This window comes from Myodes glareolus, chromosome 5, assembly GCF_982192425.1.
Source record: "Myodes glareolus chromosome 5, mMyoGla1.1, whole genome shotgun sequence".
Taxonomy (NCBI): domain Eukaryota; kingdom Metazoa; phylum Chordata; class Mammalia; order Rodentia; family Cricetidae; genus Myodes; species Myodes glareolus.
Window position 1 is genome coordinate 23,218,523 of NC_142030.1, and position 23,573 is coordinate 23,242,095.

The 23,573-nt window shown below is 43.2% G+C and overlaps 1 protein-coding gene across 3 annotated transcripts in view; it reads left to right on the plus strand.

Moving 5' to 3' along the window:
- Positions 1-22,832, plus strand: part of LOC148122004 (intelectin-1a-like) — a 154,394-nt gene extending 131,562 nt beyond the window's left edge. Inside the window, exons 1-8 of one of the 3 annotated variants that reach the window (XM_087906139.1) lie at positions 14,326-14,479; positions 14,629-14,692; positions 15,982-16,080; positions 16,724-16,971; positions 17,293-17,451; positions 17,806-17,926; positions 18,730-18,833; positions 22,559-22,832. In XM_087906139.1, coding sequence (XP_087762265.1) covers positions 14,629-14,692; positions 15,982-16,080; positions 16,724-16,971; positions 17,293-17,451; positions 17,806-17,926; positions 18,730-18,833; positions 22,559-22,711 — 948 coding nt within the window. In that variant the 5' untranslated portion in view covers positions 14,326-14,479 and the 3' untranslated portion in view covers positions 22,712-22,832. Of the gene's footprint in view, positions 1-14,325; positions 14,480-14,628; positions 14,693-15,981; positions 16,081-16,723; positions 16,972-17,292; positions 17,452-17,805; positions 17,927-18,729; positions 18,834-22,558 lie in introns of those variants that run through there. The other 2 variants (XM_087906141.1, XM_087906140.1) reach the window with 2 other exon arrangements.
- Positions 22,833-23,573: the final 741 nt, after the last annotated feature.

Sequence of the window (23,573 nt, forward strand, 5' to 3'; positions counted from 1 at the left end):
ACCAGCAAAGGAATGTCTAAGGAACAGGCTATACAAACTCACCAGCAAGAAAGAAGACAAGCAAAAAGCAAAAGCTTCTTTCTTCTATACCTTTTTATGTAGCTGCAAGCAGAGGTGTGGTCTAAGTTTAAGGTGTGTCTTCTCACCTCAAATGATCCAATCAAGAACATGTGGGAACTGCATCCCCAAGTTACTTATCCCTGCCCCCATTTGAGATGCTTATCTGCAAAGAAAACATAATAAATTCCCTCTGCTCCTGGAATTGGGAAAGGAATTTTGAGTGCATTGTGAGAGTTCCTTGATCCCTGCTGAGGTCAGGTTACAGCCCCTTCGCAGCCCCCTCCTCATTTGGTGCCATGGTATAAAAGCTAGCCCCATGAGAACAATAAAGAAGCTGCTGTTCCACCTCAACCACGTGCTCTGTGGATTCATTCAACCTGGACACCCCCCGCGGAGACTCATGGTTCCAGACCACGCAGGCACGGTAATTGGAGACCCCCACCGAGATCGGAAAGGTGAAGATAGTGAACCCGGTCATCCTGTAGTCCGGCCAGGATGCATTGGGGATTAAGATATAATTAAGAAATAAGAGATACTTAAGATAATTAAGAGATAAGAGGTAATTAAGAAATGGGGAATGCCCCGGGTAAATCAGAGCTAAAGTTTCAGTTGAAGAGGTTATTGAAAGAGCAGGGAACAGCTGTAAAAACTAAGACTTTGGAAGATTTTCTTAAAACTATAGAAACGTGGAGTCCCTGGTACATCACCAGTGGAGCCCTCAATATTTCTGAATGGGAACAGGTTCCTAGGGATCTTCAAAAAACCTTGAGAAAGGAGGGGCCTGAAGTCCTGCCAGTCGCCACGTTCTCCCTTTGGAGACTGATCAGGGATGCTTTGCTTACAGAGAAAGTCCGGGTTAAGCAGGCCTTGGAAGCAACAGAAGAGATGTTATCTGAGATTCAAGATAGCGAGACTAAGGCTTCTCTTTGTTCTGATGTGGCCTCCGACACAGAGGCAGAACTGCTCCCTCAGCCTGCTAAGGGGAGGCCCGGTAAGATAGATGAAAGAAAGATTAAAAAGAAAAAACCTCCAGACTGGGAGGAGGGAAATGAGTCACGGGACAGAGTTTCCTCTCAGAACTCAGGGGCTCGTCCCAAGCAAAATTCTTCAGTGCAGACAAGCCTCTATCCCTCTTTGTCTGATTTTGAAGAGAGCTTGGGAGAATGAACAGGCTCAGAGGAAGAAACTTTAGAGGGAGAAATCGAAGCCCTGCAGTGGGAATTATGCAGGGCCCATTTAAAAGAAAAGACAAAAGGGACCTCTGGAGAGAAGGACAAGCCCCCTTCCTATCATTTTTCTGATGCAATTAGGACCTCTCCAGTCCCTCCCTTTCGGTCAGGCTCGGAGGAGGCTCCCTGCAGAGGCGTTAAGTGCTATCCAGTGGTCGCCCCTGTTCTGGAAATTCCAGATCCCAACAATCCAGGACAGGTTTTTCGCCGTCATGAACCTCTGGCTTTTAAGGATTTAAAACAATTAAAGGAAGCTGCCAGCCTTTACGGCACCCAAGCCCCATTTACATTATCTCTTATGGAATCTTTTTGGGCTCTTAACCTCACCCCAAGTGATTGGCAGCAACTCTGCCGCACTGCGCTTAGTGGGGGATACTTTCTTATTTGGAGAGGGGAGTTTCAGGATAGATGTACCCAGACTGTCACTCAGAATGCGCTGCATGGGCAACTCCAAAGAAACGCTGACATGCTCGCAGGGACAGGAGCTTTTGGGAACATTCAGCAACAAATTCAGTACGATCTAGCAGTATATGCCCAGGTGGCAACTGCAGCCATCGGGGCCTGGAGGGCCCTCCCTCTAACTGACTGAGGGGATCACCTGTCTAAAATCCTTCAGGGACCCTCCGAACCATTTTCAGATTTTGCAGATCGACTCATACAAGTAGCAGAGGGGCTTTTTGGACCAGCAGGAAATTCTATGCCAATGGTGAAACAAATGGCCTATGAGAATGCCAACAGGTTCTGTAAGGAAGCCCTCCGTCCCCATCGGAAGAGGAGGCTTAATGACTATATCCGAATATGTCGAGACATCGATGGGAATTTTATTCAGGGGCAGGTCTTGGCTGCTGCATTAGGACCCCAAAAAGGGAGGAACAATAATGGTACCGCCAAGGGACCAAGGGCTTGCTTTGGTTGTGGACAAATTGGACATTTTCGCAAAGAATGCCCCCAAAATTTAAATAGCAATCCTCACCGCCCTGGACTATGCCCCTGCTGCAAGCAGGGATACCATTGGGCCAATGTTTGTCGCTCTAAGACAGATGTGGAGGGACGGCCTCTTCCTCCTCCTATCAATCAGGGAAACTGGAAGAGGACCAAGCCCTAGGGCCCCCAAGCTAGTGCGTATGGGGCTATAACCTCCCATCCAGAGAGTGGCAGGATTCGTTTCGTCCCCCAGAACAAACCCTTCACATCTCAGACCTCATCCAAGGAACCCCAGGGAGTGCAGGACTGGACATCAGTCCCGCCAGTCGAACAGTGTTGACACCTGAAATGGGAATATAGGCCCTGTCTATAAGGGTGAGGGAACCCCCACCTCCAGGTACTATGGGCCTACTGTTGGGACACACTAATGCACTCCTTAGGGGCATCCTTATACATCCCGGACTGGTAAATTCTGACTGAAGGGGAAATTAGGATTATGGCCTCTGTGGAGAGGGGAGTGGCAATAGTGCCAGCTGGGGACCGAATTGCCCAGTTAATCCTCATTCCAGTGGTCCCGTATGACACTCCGGTGTTAAAAGAAAAACGGGAAAGACAATGCTTAGGGGAAACTGGGGCATCCGCGTTTTGGGTAGCCACCTTGAATGAACGCCCTCAACTCACCGTAAAGGTAGAGGATAGACACTTTATAGGAATCTTGGATACGGGGGTGGATGTCTCTGTTCTGGCTGAAAAGCATTGGCCTAAAGCATGGCCTAAGGAGGCAGGGACCGCCAACCTTCAGGGGATTGGCCAGGCGATACCCCAAAAAAGTACAAAAATTCTAAAATGGCAGGATCCAGAGGGACAGACAGGTTATTTCCAACCATATGTCCTCCCAGAACTCCCAGTTAATTTGTGGGGTTGGGACATTTTGGAAGACATGAGGGTCATTCTCACCACACAGAGCTCCTCATCAGCCCAGAAAGCCACCAGAATAATGCAAGAGATGGGATGGGCTCAGGGCAAAGGCCTAGGAAAGTCAGAACAAGGCTTAACATGCTCAGTAGCGAACCTCCCAACTGATACCCATGCCCCCAAAGATAGAAGAGGCTTGGGGTATTTTTGATGAGGGTCACTGTTGTGCCGCCAATGCCCATACCAATTAAATGGCTTGATAACACTCCAGTGTGGGTAGAACAGTGGCCTTTGTCTAGAGAGAAGCTTCAGGCGGCCCATGAGTTAGTTGAAGAACAATTGGAGGCTGGACATCTCATCCCCTCTACCTCTCCGTGAAATACTCCCATTTTTGTTATAAAAAAGTCCTCTGGCAAGTGGTGACTGTTACAGGACCCACGTGCTGTTAATGCCACCATGCAACCTATGGGACCCCTTCAACAGGGCTTACCCTCCCTGGTGGCAATTCCCCAAAAATGGCATTTGGTCATTATAGACCTTAAGGATTGTTTTTTCTCTATACCCCTGCATATTCAGGATAGCCCTCCCTTTGCTTTTAACCTTCCCTCCATTAATTTTCAAGAGCCTGCCCTGCGCTATCAATGGGTCGTCCTCCCCCAGGGTCTGGCTGCCAGTCCTTCAATTTGTCAGATGTATGTTGCTGCTTGCTTGGATCCACTTAGGCGTAAGTTCTCCTCCTTCTATATTGTCCACTATATGGATGATATCCTTCTGTCATCACCAACAAAAGAGGAAAGTTTACTAATGTTTGCAGAATTGCAGACCCTTCTGGAGGGACCTAGGTTCATTTTGGCCCCAGAAAAGGTGCAGATGTAGCCCCCCTATTCTTATCTGGGCTTTCAAATCCAATCCATCGGACTTCAGCCTCAGAGGCTACAGTTGAATTGCTCCCATTTGCGGACCCTCCATGACTGGCAGAAATTATTAGGAGATGTTCAGTGAATCCGTTCTTCCCTTCCCATTCCTACAGGAGTTTTTAAGCCCCTTTATGACATGCTGCCTGGGGACCCTTCCCCTGCCTCCCCCAGGATCATGACTCCAGCAGCAAAAGAAGCCCTTGATGCCTAGGTAAATGCCATTGAGCGAGCACATCTCTGCTGCCTCGATTATGCTTGCCCTTTTTATTTCATGGTCTTTTCTTCACAATTTTCACCTACTGGCGTTTTTTGGCAAGGGGGACCCATTTATTGGTTACATTTACCTGCTTCCCCTAAGAAGGTAGTGGCCCCATATTATGAAATGGTGCTACAGCTCCTATGAAAGGCATATGATTTTAGTTTACAAATTTTGGGCAGGATCTCAAATAAATTTCTAATCCCTTATCAAAAAGAGGAAATAACAAAGCTACAGAGGTCCAAGAAGGATGGACCTTGTTCATCGCAACCACTGGAGCCATTTTTGATAACCACTATCCTGATTCCCGTTTAATTTCATTTTTTAAGAATCATCCTGTTATCTTTCCAAGAATTATTAAAACTTCCCCCCTTAAGGGAGTGTGCTCAGTGTTTACTGATGGTTCTTCCAAGGGCTATGCAGTTGTAGTCTCTGGTTCAATTAAGGAAAAGCAGACCCTAGGTCCAATTTCTGCCCAAGCTTCAGAACTCACAGCCTGCCTTATGGCCTTTTCTCTTTTCAAGGATCAACCCTTCAATTTGTATACTGATAGTATATATGTGGCAAGGATTGTTGGGCCATTGGAAACCTCGCCATACATTTTACCTACCTCTCAGGTTTTCCACCTTTTGGTTCAGCTGCAAAGTCTTATATGCCAAAGAGTGTTTCCTGCCTTTGTTGGCCACATTCGGGCCCATACTGATCTGTCAGGGCCCTTGGCAGAGGGAAATAAGCTTGCAGATTCCCTCACTTGCCCAATGGCATTGTTCCTTTCTGAGAAACAATGAGCCCGTCATCTTCATGAAAAGTATCATTTAAATGCCTCTTCTCTAAAGTTTCACTCTGGCTGTACTCTAGCCATAGCTACTCAAATCACGTCCCAATGTCCACCTTGTGCTCCATTTCATAATGTCCCCAATGAAGGTGTTAATCCTCGAGGCCTCCGTCCTAACCACCTTTGGCAGATGGATGTTACCCATTTGTCTCAAGCTGGCAGACTGAAATTTCTACATGTCTCTGTAGACTCTTATTCCAAGGTAATTTATGCCTCCCTACATTCAGAAGAAAAGATTAAGGACGTTATTGCTCATTTTCTACAGGCTTTTGCCTATATGGGTATCCCAGATTTTCTCAAAATTGACAACAGACTGGCTTATACCAGCCAACAGTTTGCAAAATTTTGCCAAGAACATCAAATTATGCATACCTTTGGAATTCCACATAATCCCACAGGACAGGCCATAGTGGAGAACATGCATGCTACCCTTAAACAATTTTTTTGTAAAATAAAGAAGAGGGAGTATATCACCTCTCCAAATACCCAGCTATCTACAATTTTATGCATTTTAAATTTTTTAACAGTAGATAAACAAGGTCTATCAACAATGGAAAGACATTGGCAGAAACCTTCCCAATCTCTGGGTTGGGTTAAATGGAAGGATAGTATCACGGGACAGTGGCAATCACCCACACCCGTGTTGGCTAGGGTGAGGGGAGCCATTTCTGTCTTCCCTCCAGGAACCAAAAAACCCATCTGGGTGCCAGAGTGGAATGTTCGGCCAGTGGAGCCAGGCCCTACTAGTCCTGATAATATGGATTCAAGTGAAGAACATCGAGGGAGGCCTGAGATGGTCACTGGTGAGGAATCCACCCATACTTGGTATGGGAGAATTATCTGTATTCTGTCAATCATATTTTAATAAAACGCTGATTGGCCAGGCAGGCAGTATAGGCAGGAAAGTCAGACAGGAAGTAGAGGTGGAGCAAAGAGACTGGGAGTATTCTAGAAAGCAGGAAGCTCCCTCCGCAGTTCTGCCCAGACCACTGGAGAGGAAAGATGTAAGCTGCCCCACTGGAAAAGGTACTGAGCCATGTGGCTAACGTAGATAAGGATAATGGGGTAACATAAGTTATAAGAGCTAATAAGTAGCCTGACCTAATGAGTCAATCAGTTTATAATCTTATGGAGTCCTGTGTGTGATTTTCCTTGGGAGTTGCCGGATGTGGGGTACCAGGCGGAACAGATACCCCAACAAGCCGGCCCTCATGTTACACATACTGATGCCAGTAACTAAAATAAGCTCTGTTTTTTCCATCCTTTTATTCCACTAATTATACATCGGGGGCTCCTGCAGCAAATACAGCATTAGAAAGATCTTCATTGGGTAATTTAACGTTTGATATATCCCATGCCCTCTGCTTCCGGAAGATTAGCAATATTTCAGAGATGCCTAGTATCTCTCTTTCTGGACCATACGTGGTCCTTAGTAATTATTCTCTGGGAGACTTTTCTTCTAATTCTTCTGGACATCCCTGTTTTGGATTGAGAGATATCTTTTACCCAATAAATTTTAAAAGAAATGTTTCTGGACTCCCAACCCCTCCGAGACCAGCTCCCTTATGTTGGAAGATGCCACAAACCTTCAGATTGTACTTACCATTACCTTGGGGAAATTGTGCTCCTAAGGAACCATGGAAATTGGAGGGAGATAAATATTTTTGGTGGTTTGGTCACCGACCTACTTTTAAAAACTCCTTGAGAGGGGCCTTTGATTATTCCTATAGAAATCCAAATATGGCAGGAGTTTCACCTACGTTCACAGCATGTTTCTCTGCAGCCCTCATGCATGTACAAATATTAGGCCTTTAACCCTTCAAAGGGGCTTGGCTTTCAATGCTACAGCCCGATGGAACACATTAGACATCTTTGAAACATCCCTCCAGATTAATTATGCAGCGGGAGTGAATTTCTCTATTGTCAGCCTAGCTTGTGTTCTGCCTCCCTTTGTGTTTGTCTCCTTTAATGGGTCTGTTGGGGAGGATGGTGTCCTTAATTGTTCTTCCAGCTCCTGCTTTTTGAGCAACTGCTGGTCCCCGGCGGATGAGTCCATGCTGATGGTGAGAATTCCTGCTCTGGTTCCTCTCGTGGTAGAAGACCCGCATGATGGACGAGAGCTTATCTTGTATCGAGAGAGAGAAGAGACTTTGGAATCACCGCCGCAGTCATCGCAGCAATCGCCATATCAGCCACAGACGCCACCATTGTAGGAATCGCCGTGTCCCAGAATGCAGCTACTGCAGAGACTGTTAACACTCTTGCTGCCTGTGTTACCCAGGCCTTAGAGACTCAAAATACCATTAACTCACATATTCAGTTGGGGATGTTAAATGTAAATCAGCAAACAGCTTTATTGCAGGAACAGATTAATGTGTTGTGGATGGTGCAACAAGCTTCTTGTTCTCATTTTTATCATTCTGCCTGTGTGACCCTTATGAAAGTGAAAAACATGTCCTTTGAGGTACAACGCCTTAATCCTTACCTTGGGGGGCTTTGGAATGATTCTTTTGTAAACTTTACCCACTCTTTGGTACATCAAATTATTGCAATTAATGAAACTCTTGTTAAACCTGTATCTGCTGTGGGATGGTGGAATACCAAGGCCCAGATTGGGGGTTGGGCACAGCGATGGGGAGGTGCCTTGTCCCTGGGGATCTTGGGGCTAGTAGGGGTGGCAGTAGGCCTGCTCCTCTTAAAACGAGTCCTAAACACCTTCACCATGAATGAGCTTGTCCACCGTCAGTTGTTACTTAGTCTGGCCCATGACTCTCCCGGAAGTCATGAGGTATGGCTGCAGATGCTGAAAAAATGAGGGTCTTCAAGGACAGGCAACCTGTGAGGAGACCCCCCACCTAAGACAGGGCATCAGGGGCCCAATGACAGGTAAGGGAAGGTACTTCCCTCGCAGGACCTAAGACAGGACCCCTCATTATAAAATAAAGTAGGGGGAATTGTGGGAACTGCAGCCCCGAGTTACTTATCCCTGTCCCCATTTGAGGTGCTTATCTGCAAAGAAAACATAATAAATTCCCTCTGCTCCTAGAACTGGGAAAGGAATTTTGAGTGCATGGTGACCATTTCTTGATCCCTGCTGAGGTCAGGTTACAGTCCCTTCGCAGCCCCCTCCTCATTTGGTGCCATGGTATAAAAGCTAGCCCCAGCAGAACAATAAAGAAGCTGCTGTTCCACCTCAACCTCGTGCTCTGTGGATTCATTCAACCTGGACACTCTCCGCTGAGACTCGTGGTTCCAGACCATGCAGGTGCGGTAAGAACATCCATCACAAGCATGCCCAGCTGCTTCAGTTTTAGCTGATTCCAGATGTAGTCAAGTTGACAGCCAAGTTCAGCTGTTATACTACTCAAGCAAAAGTCTGGATCCCCAGCACACACATAAAAATTGAGTACAGCAGTGTGTACCTGACTCACATCTCTGAGAAAGCAGAGATGGTGGATCTCTGGGTCTTGCTGGACAAGCAGTCTAGCTACATGGGCAAGCTCCAGGGTCAGGAAGAGTCCCTGTCTCAATAATTAAAATAGACAGAGCCAATAAGATGATTCAGTGGATAAAGACACTCACCACCAAACCTGAGTTTAATGCCCAGAATCCACATGGAGGAAGGAGAAAACTGACTTTCCTAAATTGTCCTCTGCCTTCCATACATGTACACACACACACACACACACACACACACACACACACACACACACACACTGAAATAAATAAATAAATAAAAGTGTTTCTAAAAATTTAAATAAGGTCAAGCACAAGGGCTTTTACCTTAAATCTCAGTATTCAGGAGATAGAAGCATGTGAATGTCTGAGTTGAAGACCATCCTGTTATATAGAGCAAGTTCCAGGAGAGACAGCGCTACACAGAGAAACTCTGTACACACACACACCATTTTTTCAAGGTTGGGGATCAAACCGAAGGCTATAGTTTTTTTTAATATTCTTGATATCATGTTTTCACTTCACCAGAACTTCCAGCTATTCACTACACACAGCAGAGACTCAAATATTGCCAAGTTTAGTCTAAAGCACAGCAAGGTTTCCAACAAGAAGAAAGGAAAATGGGATAATGTCTGTCCCCTGACCTTGCTCTCGCTCAGCTCATCATTGCCAATAGTAGATATAACACTCATTGGTTCTACAGATACACTGCCAATGTCTTTTATTCTACTCTACTGCATGAAGAAGTTGACCTGAATGACACATGAGGATCAAAGAGAGGAAGAGGAAGACTGGAGAGAGCAGCTGCGAGGCATACAAGCCCCTGACCACCAGCGATCGGCTTGCCTTGCTTTCAAATGTGTCAGTGAGTCAGGCCTGAAATTTCACCCTGACAGCAAAGACAAGGGAAGCATGGGAACAAGCCAGCAGACGTTAAACACAGCAGAAACGAGTCATGCCCTCCATGTACTGCTCAGATTGTAGCCCCGTAAACAAAAGAAATAATTCCTGTTTTAAATCACTTAAGTCACAGAGAGAGGCAACTAACAGATGGGCTTTGATGCCCAGCTGATACAGGGTGACTTTTTTGTTGTTGTTTTAAGATGGGGCTTAGACAATAATATTTTTAATGGGATCACAAGAATCATCATGGTGGTGATGTGAATGGTGTGTGTGTCTGTATGTCTATGTGTCCATGCTTCTGGGTGTCTGTGTGTGTTGATTTGCTTTTTTCAGATAGTGATCTTTGTCCTGTAGGTCAGGCTGGCTTTCAGCTCACAATGGAGACCAAGATGACCTTAAATACTTTACCCTTGAGTCTCTACCTCCCAGATGCCAGGATTACAGTTATGGGCCATCAATCTTAGCTAAGCCTTGTGTTTTATAAGGATCCTTGTTGGCAGCAGTGTGGTGTTGGGGGATATTTGATCCCACTGGTAACCCAGAGTTTGCATTTGCATTAATTAAATAAAATTAACCTTAGTTCAGGAGACTGGGTTAGCAACGAATTGACAGAAAGTAATTACAGAGCATCGGAGGGCACCTGGAAGAGATAAAGAGATGCTCTGGAAGTAGTAGGGAGGGGTTTTGAGGGTCTTTGCTTTTCCTGTTTTGGCAGAGTTGAGGGATAGGCTCTCTTTGGGAGGCAATGGCAAGGAGAGAAGGTTAGCTAGATGCTGTTCGACCTCTCTGAACTAGCATGTTTTCACCTAGGTTTGAAATCTTGTGTTTTATTTATAAATACAATGATAGAAATTTATTTAAAACTAACTTTAGTTGAAGTGGCAGAGCCAGTGCCTGCAGGACAAGAATTCCTGTCAGGCTGAGGCTTGAGCTGCCAGAGAGCTGCCAGAGAAGCTGTGCGGTAACTGCAGAGTGACAATCAACAGTCGAAATAGCAGTAGATTAAGGTACAGCCCCTGTGCTTAAAGATAAATCAATTGTGTGGAGAGAGATTGGAGTCAGTCAATACTAGAAACAAGAGTTAGGATTTATTTTCAAAATGGAGGCCAGAGTCTTTTTGTATAAGTCACCAGCATCCGGCCCATGGCCAGGTCATTGTCTTAAGGCAGGTGTTTTACACCCTGCCAGTTGTAATTACAGGAATTGCTATGTAGGGGGGTGAATTGTGGTAATTTCATGCAGAAGTCCTTGTTCAGTGCCTCAGTTTGTTTATGTTTGGAGATAAGGTTTTTCAACATGGTAATTGAGTGAAAACTTGTAGCTATTTGTTGTTTGATTTCTCTTTACTCTTTTGTTCTTTGTGTAGCCCGTCACCCAGCTCCCAAATAAACACACAGAGACTTTTTCTTACTTATGAATGTCTGGTCCTAGTTTGGTTTGTTGCTAGCCACCTTCCCTTAGCTTAAATTGTCCTGTTTACAATTAATTACAAAGGCCTCTGGACTTTTACCTTTTGCTGTTTCTGTACATCTTTCCTTCTTACTCCATTGCTGGTTGTGTAGCTGGGTGACTGCCCCCTTTGTCCTCCTCTTTCTCTTGTTCCTTCTGCTTTTCCTCACAGATTTCTTCCTCTATTTGTTCTCCTTGCCTTCCAGTCCTGTCTATCCTTTCTCCTGCCTTGCTATCAACTATTCAGCTCTTTATTATTGCTTGTCTAAAACACAGGCAAAGTAACACAGCCTCACAGAGTTAAACAAATACAGCATAAAAGAATTCAACACGTCTTTGCATCATTAAACAAATGTTCCACAGCAAAAAAAATGTGACATCTTTAAATAATATTCTCCAATGAAAAATAGATAATTATGACAATTCTTAATTCAAGACAGATAGTCTATTTTAAAGATGAAGAAATTTGAGCCCAGAGGGAGGCATCAGGAATACACACAGAGAAATGAAAGGCTATGATAAGAAAACACAGTGAGAAGGTGATTGTCTACAAGGTTAGCAGAGGGGCTTGGAAGAAGAACCTTGCCGTACACTCATCTTGGCTTCTGATCTACAGAACTGTAGGAAAATTGGTTGACAGTGTTTAGGCCTCTTAATCTTACTGCTCCCCAAAGAAGAATTGTTGCACTACAGAACCTATTTGTGGTCAGTGGGGAAGTCATGAAAAAGTTCCTAGGAAATGCTTTCTCACTCATGAAAAAGATCTGTAGGAAGGGAGGATCCATTTTTCCTTGTTTTGTGACAATGCATGGAACAGTAGCAACTACTTTGAACTCAGTCATAGATGAAGCAAGAAGGCAACAGAAAAAGCTTATGGTCTTGAAGACATAAACTAATATGTCAGTTAAGCCTGGAGACTTGTCTCTTTCTAAAGTTTTTATTTCATAAAGTGATATGTTTACTTTTTATTTCAATTTTAATTGTGTGTGGGTGTCTGTGCATGCATGTGGGCAATGGGTGTCTATGGAGGTCACTGGTGTTGGACCCTCCTGACATGGGTGCTGGGAATTAAACTCGGGACCTCTGGAAAAGTGGCATGGTGTGAGAGGTCCTTCTGTCTATGTGTTGCTTTTTTTGGTTAATAAATAAAGAAATTGTCTTGGCCTGTGATAGGGCAAAAGAACAGAGCTAGGCAGAGAAAACAAAAGTGAATACTGGGAGAAAGAAGGGTGGAGTCAGAGAGAAGCAATGGAACTGCCAGACACAGATGCTGGGAATTTTACCCACTAAGCTACAGCCATGTGGTGATATACGGATTAACAAAAATGGGTTATATTAATATAAGAGTTAAGGATTAGGAAAACAATTGAGTCCCAGGAGTTAACGCAAGTGCTTCTTGATATTGGGAAATGCATTCATGACTTTTGGTATGTGACATAGCTAAAATGAAGCTTTAAACGGCCGGTTTTGTGTAAGTAGAAAGTAAAGAATTGGATGGTTACTTAAGATAACTGGACAGGGTTCTAAATATGAAAAGTGAAACAAGTAACCTGTTTTCCTGGCAATTATAAGCGTTACTACCTATTTACACAGTTATGGGTGGCAGGATCCTGATCTGTGAGAAGTCTAAAAGATAAGTGTTTGACTAAGTGTGGGTTTCTCAGGAAATGCAATCAGATGTGCTTAAAAAATGTATTGGGGTTGACTTGTTTCAGAAAAACATTTTGATGATGATTATGTAGTAACAATATCTTTCCATTATACAGAAAATCGTCTCTGTAATGAACATGGTGTAGGGAATCCAGTAAGGGTGTTTAAAAGAATAAAGAGGATATAGAAAATGATAGACCCTAAAGGGGTGTGTGTGTGTGTGTGTGTGTGTGTGTGTGTGTGTGTGTTGCTTTTTCGTCAGCCCCAAAATGAAATTTTACTCCCTCAGATAGAAATATCAACTGAGAAACTAGTCGGAGACTTTATGGCTCCCCTTCAATTGCTGAGCTGCTGAAGACTCATCCTTACAGCAGCAATCTAGGAACCAATGGAATAAAGTAGTACAGACGGGGTCTTCTGTAGCCCAGGGTGACTTCCAGCTCAAAATAGAGATGAAAATGACCTTGAACTTATTCACTAAAAGATGTACAGGTTTATTTGTGTGTGAACAGTTCATTTGTTTTGTTTTGTTTTGTTACTAGGTTCTAACGTTCCAGAGGCTGTCCTCCCATCTGGCCATGTTGTAGAGGATAATGCCAAACTTCCGATCCTCCTACTTGCACTTCCCAAGGGCAGGAATTTCAGGCATGTCCCACCATACCTGGTTTACATGATGCAAGGTTTTGAGCCTATAGTTCATGTATACAAGGCAAACGTTCTACCAGCTGAGCTACACACCTTTGTTTCATTTTATTCTACCAATCAATCTGAATTATATTGTGTAAATCAGTCCTTTGAACATATAATGATTTAAACTATAAGCTTAACCCAAAGGTGACTCCCAAATGATTACAATATTATTGATATTATAATAAAGCTTGGTATTGAGAATGTTTCATTGCTCAGGGAAAGGAAGTTCATTCCATTATAGACCAAAGTGGTATCAGAGAGCTGGAGAAACAAAAAGTGGGGATAGAGGAAGCTCAAAGCATCTTTAGGGTGGATTCCTCGTGACTTCATCCCAAGTTCAGTCTATTGTAAAATTTTATGAGTTTGTAGTAATTATGAGAAAATGAAGGACAAATAGTGAGGGTTGTATGGAACTCAATTTATGCAGACTAAACATTTATATTCATTCTTAGATGATTATTTTACTATTTTGTAATTAAACTTTCCTTTTTATAGTTAGGTTTTATGGTGTGTGTCTATAATCCCTGCACTCGGGAGGCAGAATATAAAGAATCAGGAGTTCAAGGACATCTTCACCTGAACAGTGAGATTGAGGCCAGCCTAGGCTACATAAAATGTACTCTTTTAATCATTGTAAACTCCCCCCAAATAAGGGTAATTATAAGTATTTGCCATTTTTTTTAATATTTGCTGGTTTTAATTTTCCAAGAAAGACACACACACACAAAAATTCAAATGGGTGTCAAATGTTGCAAGTCTCCTCATCTATTTCCTTTTTGGAAAATACACAATTCAGTGAAATTCACAAGCCTAATAATAGTGCTAGAATATGATATTTCTAAATATGTCTTATTGAGGCTTTAATCACATGAGTCATCACTGTACAAAGAACTTTCTTGTAGGAAATAAAAGTTGCCCCTGCAGTGGCATCGTGCCAGGAAAGGGGGAGCCTGGTAAAGTCTGGGCTATTTTCACCAGGCTCTTCCCATAAAAGGACAAGAGCCTCACTTGGACCAGAGAGAGAGAGAGAGAGAGAGAGAGAGAGAGAGAGAGAGAGAGAGGAGAGAGAGAGAGAGGGAGAGAGAGGAAAGAGAGAGGCTTACTTCAACTCAGCAGGCTACTCTGAGTGTCTGGCCAGGTATAGAGGGGAAGGTAGTTGCTGTCCCTGGAAGAAACAAAGTGGACTCCGGCTCAGGTCTGCCTTAGGACCCAGAAATGCAAGGAGTTTAAAAAAGGAGTTAAGAAAAGGAAGGAGCCTTTAAATGGGACTAGATAGGAGCTGAGACTATGATGGGGAAAAAGATGGTCTGGATAGAGAGTGACCTTCTTCTTATTTTTCTCTAGATGACCATGATAAAGCTTGGTTTCCTGCTGTTTATCATTGTGATCGCCAGAAGTGGCAGTGCATGTGAGTACTGATACAGGACCCCAGATTCCTCAGATTACCACCTAGTTTAAAAGGAAATCAACACTAGATGGAGTTGCTTCCATGTCCTGGGTCTCTGAGGGCCAGGGATTATACATTTGTTATTGTTTGTTTGTTTGTTTGTTTGTTTGTTGTTTGAGACAGGATTTTTCTGTGTAGCCCTGACTGTCCTAGAACTCCATCTGTAGATCAGGTTGGCCAAAAATTTAATTGTATTGTTTTTCTATTCCTTTTTCTCCTTCTAATATTTCCCAATTATCTTCATTTACACATTCTACAAAACTAAATGCCTCTATTTGTTTAATTATGTGTATACACACACATGTGTTTGTGTGTGTTTCTCTTTCTCTCTCTCTCTCTCTCTCTCTCTCTCTCTCTCTTTCTCTCTCTCTCTCTCTCTCTCTCTGTGTGTGTGTGTGTGTGTGTGTACTTCTGGACATGTAAATACAACACAGCCCACGAGATATAGGCTGGGTACTGATTGCTTCTTGAATGAATTGGTCAGTGGCAATGAGACTGTCAAGGTAAGTCCTGGTGCAGATTCCATACTTGTAGCTCTAGGGAAACTGCTATAAGAACTGCCCCACCCTACTCACTCCCTATGCTTGGGATCTTTGCTTAAGGGTTTCAATGCCAAGTGAATTCAATGCCTTGTTTGTTCCAGGAGAATGTTTTCTTCAAGTCTGCTCTTTATAAGAACTCAACACTATTTTAAAATATGTAATTCCTCTTCACTGTAGTTTTAAGAAAGAAGACAAGTCCCTAAATGCCATCTTACTTGATCTCCACACGGCATTCTTTTTTCAACTTGATATGAGGCAATGGGGAGCTGAAGCTTGACACAGTAAATACAACCCAAAAATACTCAACTGGGAAACATGGAGCTATTTACACCTGAGCAGCTCTGACCCCAATGTTCTTATTTGCTTCCACACTTCTAGGTTCTCAGATGACTTTAAGGGAAGATTACAAAGCTTTTTTTATTCCATGGTCTCTTGGTCAACCCTCTGCACTGTCTACTTCACTACCCATGATTCAGACACATTAGGCTCCCTGCATTTCTCCTACCTGCAAAGTTGAACTTCACTTTATTCCTCCTTTTCAGACTTTGGACACAAACTTCTCCACACTTCAAATCTCTTGTCTTTCTTCCTAGTTAGAAATCTTGCTGATTCTCAGAGGGAGGTTTTGAGAAGTCGTGGTATGAGTTTAGGAGGAATGATAGGGGAGGCTGGGTGTCCCAGGAGAGTGAAACTCTGCATCTTCTCTAGTTAAAGAGAACCCGAACACCAACAGCCGGGCCAATCCTGTGTCTTCCTCTCTGTTCAGAAGCTGCAAGGAAATTAAGCAGGAGGTCACTGGGGCACAAGGTGAGTGATGAAGCATTTAAAGAACTACTGTGATCCTAACACTTGGGAGCCTACGGCAGAGGATTGAAAACTCCAAGTAAACATGGGAAGACTCTGTCTCAGAAATGCAAACACATAACCCAGCTAGGAAATTAGGTTATGTCCTCTGGAACAGCTTTATTTATATATAGAAAATGTTGCAAAATGTACATAGTGGATAAAAATTGACACAACCCATTTTAAGGGTTTTCAGGGGCAATAAAAACTTTCACAATGGAATGAATCACCACTATCCATTTCCAGAAAGTTTTCATTTCTTAAATAGAAATTCTGTAGCCACCAAGTAACAAATTCCTGTATTCCCTGTGAGCTGCTGCTCTGTTTTCTACATCTATGAACGTGACAATTCTTGTTACCTCATCTGAGTAATCTACCTTGTTTCATTAGCATGCCTCATAGTTCATATGTGCTGTACAAGAGTTAACTTACTTTTAAAAGATTTAGTAGTAGTAGTAGTAGTAGTAGTATTACATAGATGAACATGTCTATGTTTGGGAACATGTACATCTATGTGCAGGTATTACAGGTAGATCTTAGAGCTATTCCAAAAACAGAAATGGACAATGAGCCTGCACACAGGACTGTGGACTGCTTCTCTCTACAGATGGCCTCTATTTCCTCCGCACAAAGAATGGTGTCATCTACCAGACCTTCTGTGACATGACCACTGCAGGTGGAGGATGGACCCTGGTGGCCAGTGTACACGAGAACAACATGCGTGGGAAGTGCACGGTGGGCGATCGCTGGTCCAGTCAGCAGGGCAACAGAGCAGACTACCCAGAGGGTGACGGCAACTGGGCCAACTACAACACCTTTGGGACTGCAGAGGGGGCCACAAGTGATGACTACAAGGTAGGTACGCTCTGTAGTCACTTGGTAAAGTGTGAGGATGTGAGTGTAGCTCAAGGATGCCATGGAGAGGTGGGAAGGTTGTCCTTCAACACAGGGCTGAAGAAATGAAAAGTACTTACTTTGAATCCTTCCGAGTACACTTTTCGGTAAGGAGGTGGTGGTGGTGGGACCACTGCCATTGCAAATGAGGGCATCTGAGTACAGCTGACCCTCTGTCCACCCGCAGCCCAGAGATATCAGCTCTACTGAGGACTGTGCAGGAGGGTATTTGCTTAGTGAAATCTCCTGGTCTGGTCAGGCTCAGTGTTGGTTGTTTTCCAGAACCCTGGCTACTTCAACATCCAGGCTGAGAACCTGGGGGTTTGGCATGTGCCCAACAATAGCCCCCTGCAAAATTGGAGGAAAAGCTCCCTGCTGAGGTACCACACCTACAGTGGCTTCCTGCAGAACATGAGTCATAATCTGTTTGGTCTGTACCAGGTACTCAAAACTGCTAACTGAGACTGCTTTTCATGGGTATGGAGAGAAAGGCAGTTGTTTGGGGTTCTGTGGGTTGTGTTCCATGTTTCCCTTATTCTAAGGAGCAATGAGCCAAGGAAGGCTAAGTGTAGGTGTGTGTGGAAAAGAGGAGAGAAGTCAGAAGGGGGAGTGAAGAGAAGATAAGAGGAGGAAGGGGTCTAGAGTTTCAGAGAGACAGAAACATTAGAAAGGATTCCTTCTTATCTAAGTAGTTGGGAAACAATCTCAGATCCGTTTAATTCTCTGTAGATGGTAATGTTCCTGTGAGTGCCAATGCTGCCATCCTTACCTAGTGGATTCTTTTGTTCCTTGTAGAAGTACCCAGTGAAATATAATGGAGGGAAGTGTTCTACTGATAATGGCCCAGCAATACCTGTGATCTATGACTTTGGTGATGCTCAGAAGACAGCCTCATATTACTCCCCCAATGGCCAAAGTGAGTCTCTAATGCTCCTGAATCCTCTGCAGGACACGTGATAAACTCAGTTGTGATAAATAACAGTCATTTACCATCCACCACAGCCTGCTTCTCTTCTGTGAGAGTTTGTGTTTTGTTTCATTCAGTTGATTGCCCTTGGGCTCTCAACTATCACTAACCCATTTTACAGATTAGGAGACTGGAACACTGAAGTCTGTGAACTTGCCTGAGATCACAGGGAATAAGCAGAAGAGTTGGCATTTGCATTGGGGAAGCATGGTTCCAGAATCTGCTTTTAGCAACTCTATTATCAGTCAGAGGTTTCTTAGGAACAGACCAGGTCCATGTGCACAGGGCTGAACAAAAGGAAAAAAAATAGTGTTATATTTCTGTTTTGAGGGGTGACTGACATGTTGTTTGATGTAAATACAAGTAAGATACATGTCCTTTATAAATGTTAATCCTGACCTGTATAATTCAAAGCTCTTCTTATTTATTCTTAGAATGTAAGGCTTTAAAGAAAAGTTAGCAGTGTCAATGTGAACAGGACCAAAGTGAATGCACTTACCAACTGCTGTGACAAACCCCAGGAGATATTCAGTAGAGACCTTGCTGTATCAGAAATTTCTCCATTCAAGCTCTGGCAGATGGGGAGCCTTTTAACAACTGGCTCTTGTGGTCTGTGAATAGGAGTAGGTGAGGCTCCCCTAACGGATCTGATATTTTAAGCTGTATATCGTGAACCTAGCACCACCAAACCCTGGTCTCACAGCTATTTCTAGAATTTTCCTTGAATGATGTTTCCTGTCTTTTGTTTTCAGATGAATTCACAGCAGGATACATCCAATTCAGAGTGTTTAATAATGAGGGAGCAGCCAACGCCTTGTGTGCTGGAATGAAGGTCACTGGATGTAACACTGAGTTTGTGAGTCTGTGTAGTGACCAAAGAAGTCCGTGAATAAGACTTAAGTTGCCTGAGTGTATCTGTGAATACTGAGTATGGGAGACAGCCATGTTAGTGTGTGCACCTTTATGAACATGTGACATTTTCCTGTGCCATACTTTGTCTCAGGGACTAGAGCTTCTATCTAGATACAGATATTCTGTCTTGTTGAAAACCAGAGTAGACATTATAGACTTCTAATGAACTATGACTGTCTGTTTAGCCTTTAGGATAAAATACTCATTACCTCGAGTCAGGATGACACTTGCAATCAGGAAGTCCTGTGGGAGCCTTTGGGGGCTAAGATTGCTAGGGAGTCACTCCCCATCCAGGATTTAGCTTTTAGAGTAAAACACATCCTATCTAGTCCTTTCCAGTGTTTGTACAGATTTTCAGTTTTAAGTAGTGACTAGGAGAGTCCTGGATATCTGGTAAACCTCACCCAGGCCATTCTCCTCCCTATTACAAGGAATTTCTCTTGTTGGATGTTGGTATATCAACTAAGTGCCAAGGCAGGTGCACTAAATTCCACTGCAGCAATATGATGCCCCCCGAAGCATGTGATCATTAGATTCATACTGTTTTATTTTCTTTCTAATAATTTGTGACAAAGGCACACTGGCCATAGGGAAAGCTGTAACGAGTTAGAATGTTCTGGCCAATCATGGTGATACACATCTTTAATTCCAGCACTCAGGTGGTAGAGACAAGCAGATCTCTGTGAGTTTGGGGCCATCCTGTTCTACATAGTGAGTTCCAGGCCAATAAGACCTACATAGTAAGACCCCATCTAAAAAAAATAGCATGTTCTTTTGGGATCCAGACCTCCTCAAAGTAACAATCTGAGAAAAGGGTTGTCAGCTCCTGGCAGGTGATCCTGAAGATCTCAGTGTCCATTCATTCCTCGGTCATTAGCGTGTCCTTCACCTGGTCAAGATGAGGCAGCTTCTGGTCAAGGTGGACCTTGGGACTGTGGTGTGCAGTGATGAAATAGGGAGAGCATGTGGTGTTGAGAGAGTAGCAAGCTGCTTCTATTTTGGTATGTAACACGAATATGGGATACTGGAAGAACTCATTTTGGAAATGTCCAATGTTAATGAAAAGATCAAGAAACAACTTTTACATCACACCAGTGGTTTTTGGATTGTACAAGGGATGAGCACATAAGATAGACTTGAGCATTCTTATTTTCCTTTTTAAACAAACTTTTTTATTTTACATACCAATCCCAGTTTCCTCTCCCTCCCCACTTCCTGGTCCCTGCCACCTTCCTCTCTCCCCATCCCCCACCCACTCCTCAGAGAATTCTTTTTTTTTTTCCAGAAATGACACTGTGGCCTAGTGATGACAGATTCTCTTGGGGGGAAATCTAAGCATAAGGAAATAAGCATTAGGATGGCTTCCATGGTCCAAATGAGAGTCTGATGAAGTGTGATGGAAATTTGGAGCAAGGGTGGGCACTAATAAGTTCCAATGATTTTAAATTTATTAATAATTTAACACAGAGAATGTGAGGAAAAGTCATTTTGAATAATTCCATCGTTTGCATATGAGTAGGTTAACATCATATAGTAAGCCAAGATGTCTGGATGCTGAATATGTTTATGATATGTTTATGAATATGTTTATGATCAAGTAGGGATATATAGTCATATGATGCTAGGTTTCTAAAACACTTATTTTATACAAATATGAGTTTTATGAGTTTATACAAAACTCATTTGTATGCACGTACATGCGTATTCAACTGATCACAGAGTTCAACAGGACACAGTAGATTCCTGGAAACTGAAGATAAAGTCTTTTGATTGTGTGCTGGGATCTGATAAGGAAGCTGGGATCTTAAATTTCATTCTCTGATAGTGTCATAAGATGTTTAAACCCTGGGGCCATCTCACCAGCCCCTATGTTACTAGCTTGTTTGGGTGAGATTTTTTTGCCTTGTTTCGGATATTTTTATATTATATGTTTGAACGTTCTACCTGCACATATGTATGCATGTGTATTACTTGAGTTCCTGGTGCCCTTGAGCCAGAAGAGGGCATTCTATACCCTGGAATTGGAGTTACAGTGGAATTGGAGTTACATATTGTCAGCCCCATATGAGTTCTGGGACCCAAACCTGGTCAATTGCAACAGGAGCAAGTGCTCTTAAACACAGAACTATCTCTCCAGTCCCAATGTTACATGCGTTGATCATTGATGAACTTTGAATGTGATAGCGATCCCACAAGATTTGAATTGTCTACAAGCATCATAGTCATTCTAGATTGTGTAAGCACAGCCTATGATGCTCACAATGACAAAACTTTCAAAGAATTTCCCAACAAAAATCCCCATTTTAAGTGATGTGTGGTTGTAAGTAGCTGTGCTTTTGTTTGTTTGTTTGTTGCCATGTGGAATGTGAAGACCCCGAGTAGTGATTCTAATTGGCAGTCCAATCTTTAAGTCTTAAACTTAAGAAACATCTGGATTGGCGAAAAGGATTTAAAACCTTCAGTGAATTGTTCATAACAAAAGCTAAAGGGAATAACACAAAGTATAAGACTGTTGTAAATGTGTCCCTCTGAGAAGTAACACTTAAGGAATCCATGAAGGAAAAGTCTAGCCAGAGAACCTGAGAACAAAGGTTCAGAGAAGTTGAAGGAAAGGTAGAAAGAGATAATGATGCCACTAAAACCAAAGGAAGGAGGGGTTATGGTTCAAATAGATCAATACTGCCAAAAGAGAGTCTGATGAGGGACAAGGAGTCACACTGAACTTGGCTGAGATGTCTCTGGGCTCATTAGCTGTATTAGCCAGCTTTTACCCCTGTGATAAATACCAGAGAGAAGCAATATATGGAAAGAAGTGTGCTGGCTAGACCTATGGCAGCATGATGCAAGCTGTAGTCATCTGAGATAAGGGAACCGCAATTAAGAAAATGCCTCCATAAGATCAGGCTGTAAGGCAAGCCTGTAGAGCATGTGCTTAATTGCCGATTAAAGAAGGAGTCCCAGCCCATTTTGGGTGGTGCCAATCTTAGGCTGGTGGCGCCAATCTTAGGCTGGTGGCCCTAAGTTCGGTAAGAAAACAGAAGAGCAAGCCTTGAGGAGCAAGCCATAAAACTCCACTTCTCCGTGGCCTCAGCTTGAGTTTCTGCCACCAGGAACCCCACTGAGTTTCTTCAATGATGAACAGTGATGTGAAAGGATGAGTCAAATAAACTCTTTTCTCTCCAAGTTGCTTTGGTCATGATGTTTTATCACAGTAATAGTAACCCTGACTAAGACAAAAGGCTTCATTATCTTGACGGTTTTGAGATTTTAACCTGTGGTCATTTGGCTCTATTGCTTTTAAATCGATAGTGGGGTAGAAATATCATGCAAGAAAGTCATATCAGAGCAAGATGGATCACCTCATACTGGCAAGGAGTCAGGAAAGGCCAGAGCAAGATACTCTTCAAAGCATGCCACTCACTCCTTCAGTGTGACCCCACCCCATCCCCAGCTTCACCACCTTCAAATAGTCAGTTCAAAACAGTGACTCCCTTAGTAACTAACTAAATGATGAAGGCAGGGTCCTCATATTTAGTCCCTTCCCTAATGTTCTGCCTTTGAGTGTTACTTATCTTGTGAATCAGGTCTTCAGTATCTAACATTTTTCGATAGGGAACTTTATATCCGAACTGTAACACCTCTCATTGCTACTTTCTCCCCGTTTTCCAGCACTGCATTGGTGGAGGTGGATACTTCCCAGAAGGTAACCCCATGCAGTGTGGTGACTTCTCTGCATTTGATTGGAATGGATATGGAACTCACAGTGGGTACAGCAGTAGCCGGGAGATAACTGAAGCAGCCGTGCTTCTGTTCTACCGTTGAGAACTTTGTGGAGTGGGACCCAGACTTCTCCAGTCTGTGGACTCACATGCACAGAAAAAATATTGCTTAGTAGCTAGAATGCTAATGACATGGGAAAGGAAAATAAATTATGTTTATTGCATGCTTGGGTGTCATTGTGAATTCTTTTGTTCAGAGATAAGAGATTTCAAAAGGGTTTCTGCTGCCCTGTTTGATTCTTTTGGATTATTAGGACTGGGAATCCTGATACAGCAACACCCTTTTTAAAAATGTATTCTTCTCTCATATATTACATCCTGACAGCCTCCCCTCCCTCCTCTCCTCTCAGTCCCTCCCTTATCCAGCTCTCCCCTACATCCTATCCTACTCCATTTCTATTCAGATAAGGGTAGTCTTCCCAGGACACAGTCCCCTCATATTAAGACTGGACAAGGGAACCCAGTAGCAGGAAAATGTTGTGGGATATTCCTTTACACTGTGTGAAGATATGTTACCATGAGTGGTTTAATAACAAACTAAATGACCAATAACTAGGCAGGAGGTGTAGAAGGGACTTCTGGACAGAGAGAGTGCTGGGAAGAAGTAAGGCAGAGTCTCCAGATGAACACAGAAGAAGTCAGACGTGAAGGAGGAGAGGTAAAAACCATGAGCCATGGTATAGACCATAGATTAGTACAAATGGGTTCATTTAAGTTATAAAAGCTAGTTAGGGACAAGCGTAAGCTAAGGCTAAGGTTTAATCATTAATAGTAAGTCTTTCTGTCATTTTTTGTAATGTGGCAGCACAAAGAAAAATCTGTTCATATAATGGCATCTAGCATGGGGTCACATATTTCCACATAAGAAGTGGCAAAGCTGTAAAAGAGTTTCCAAACACACACAA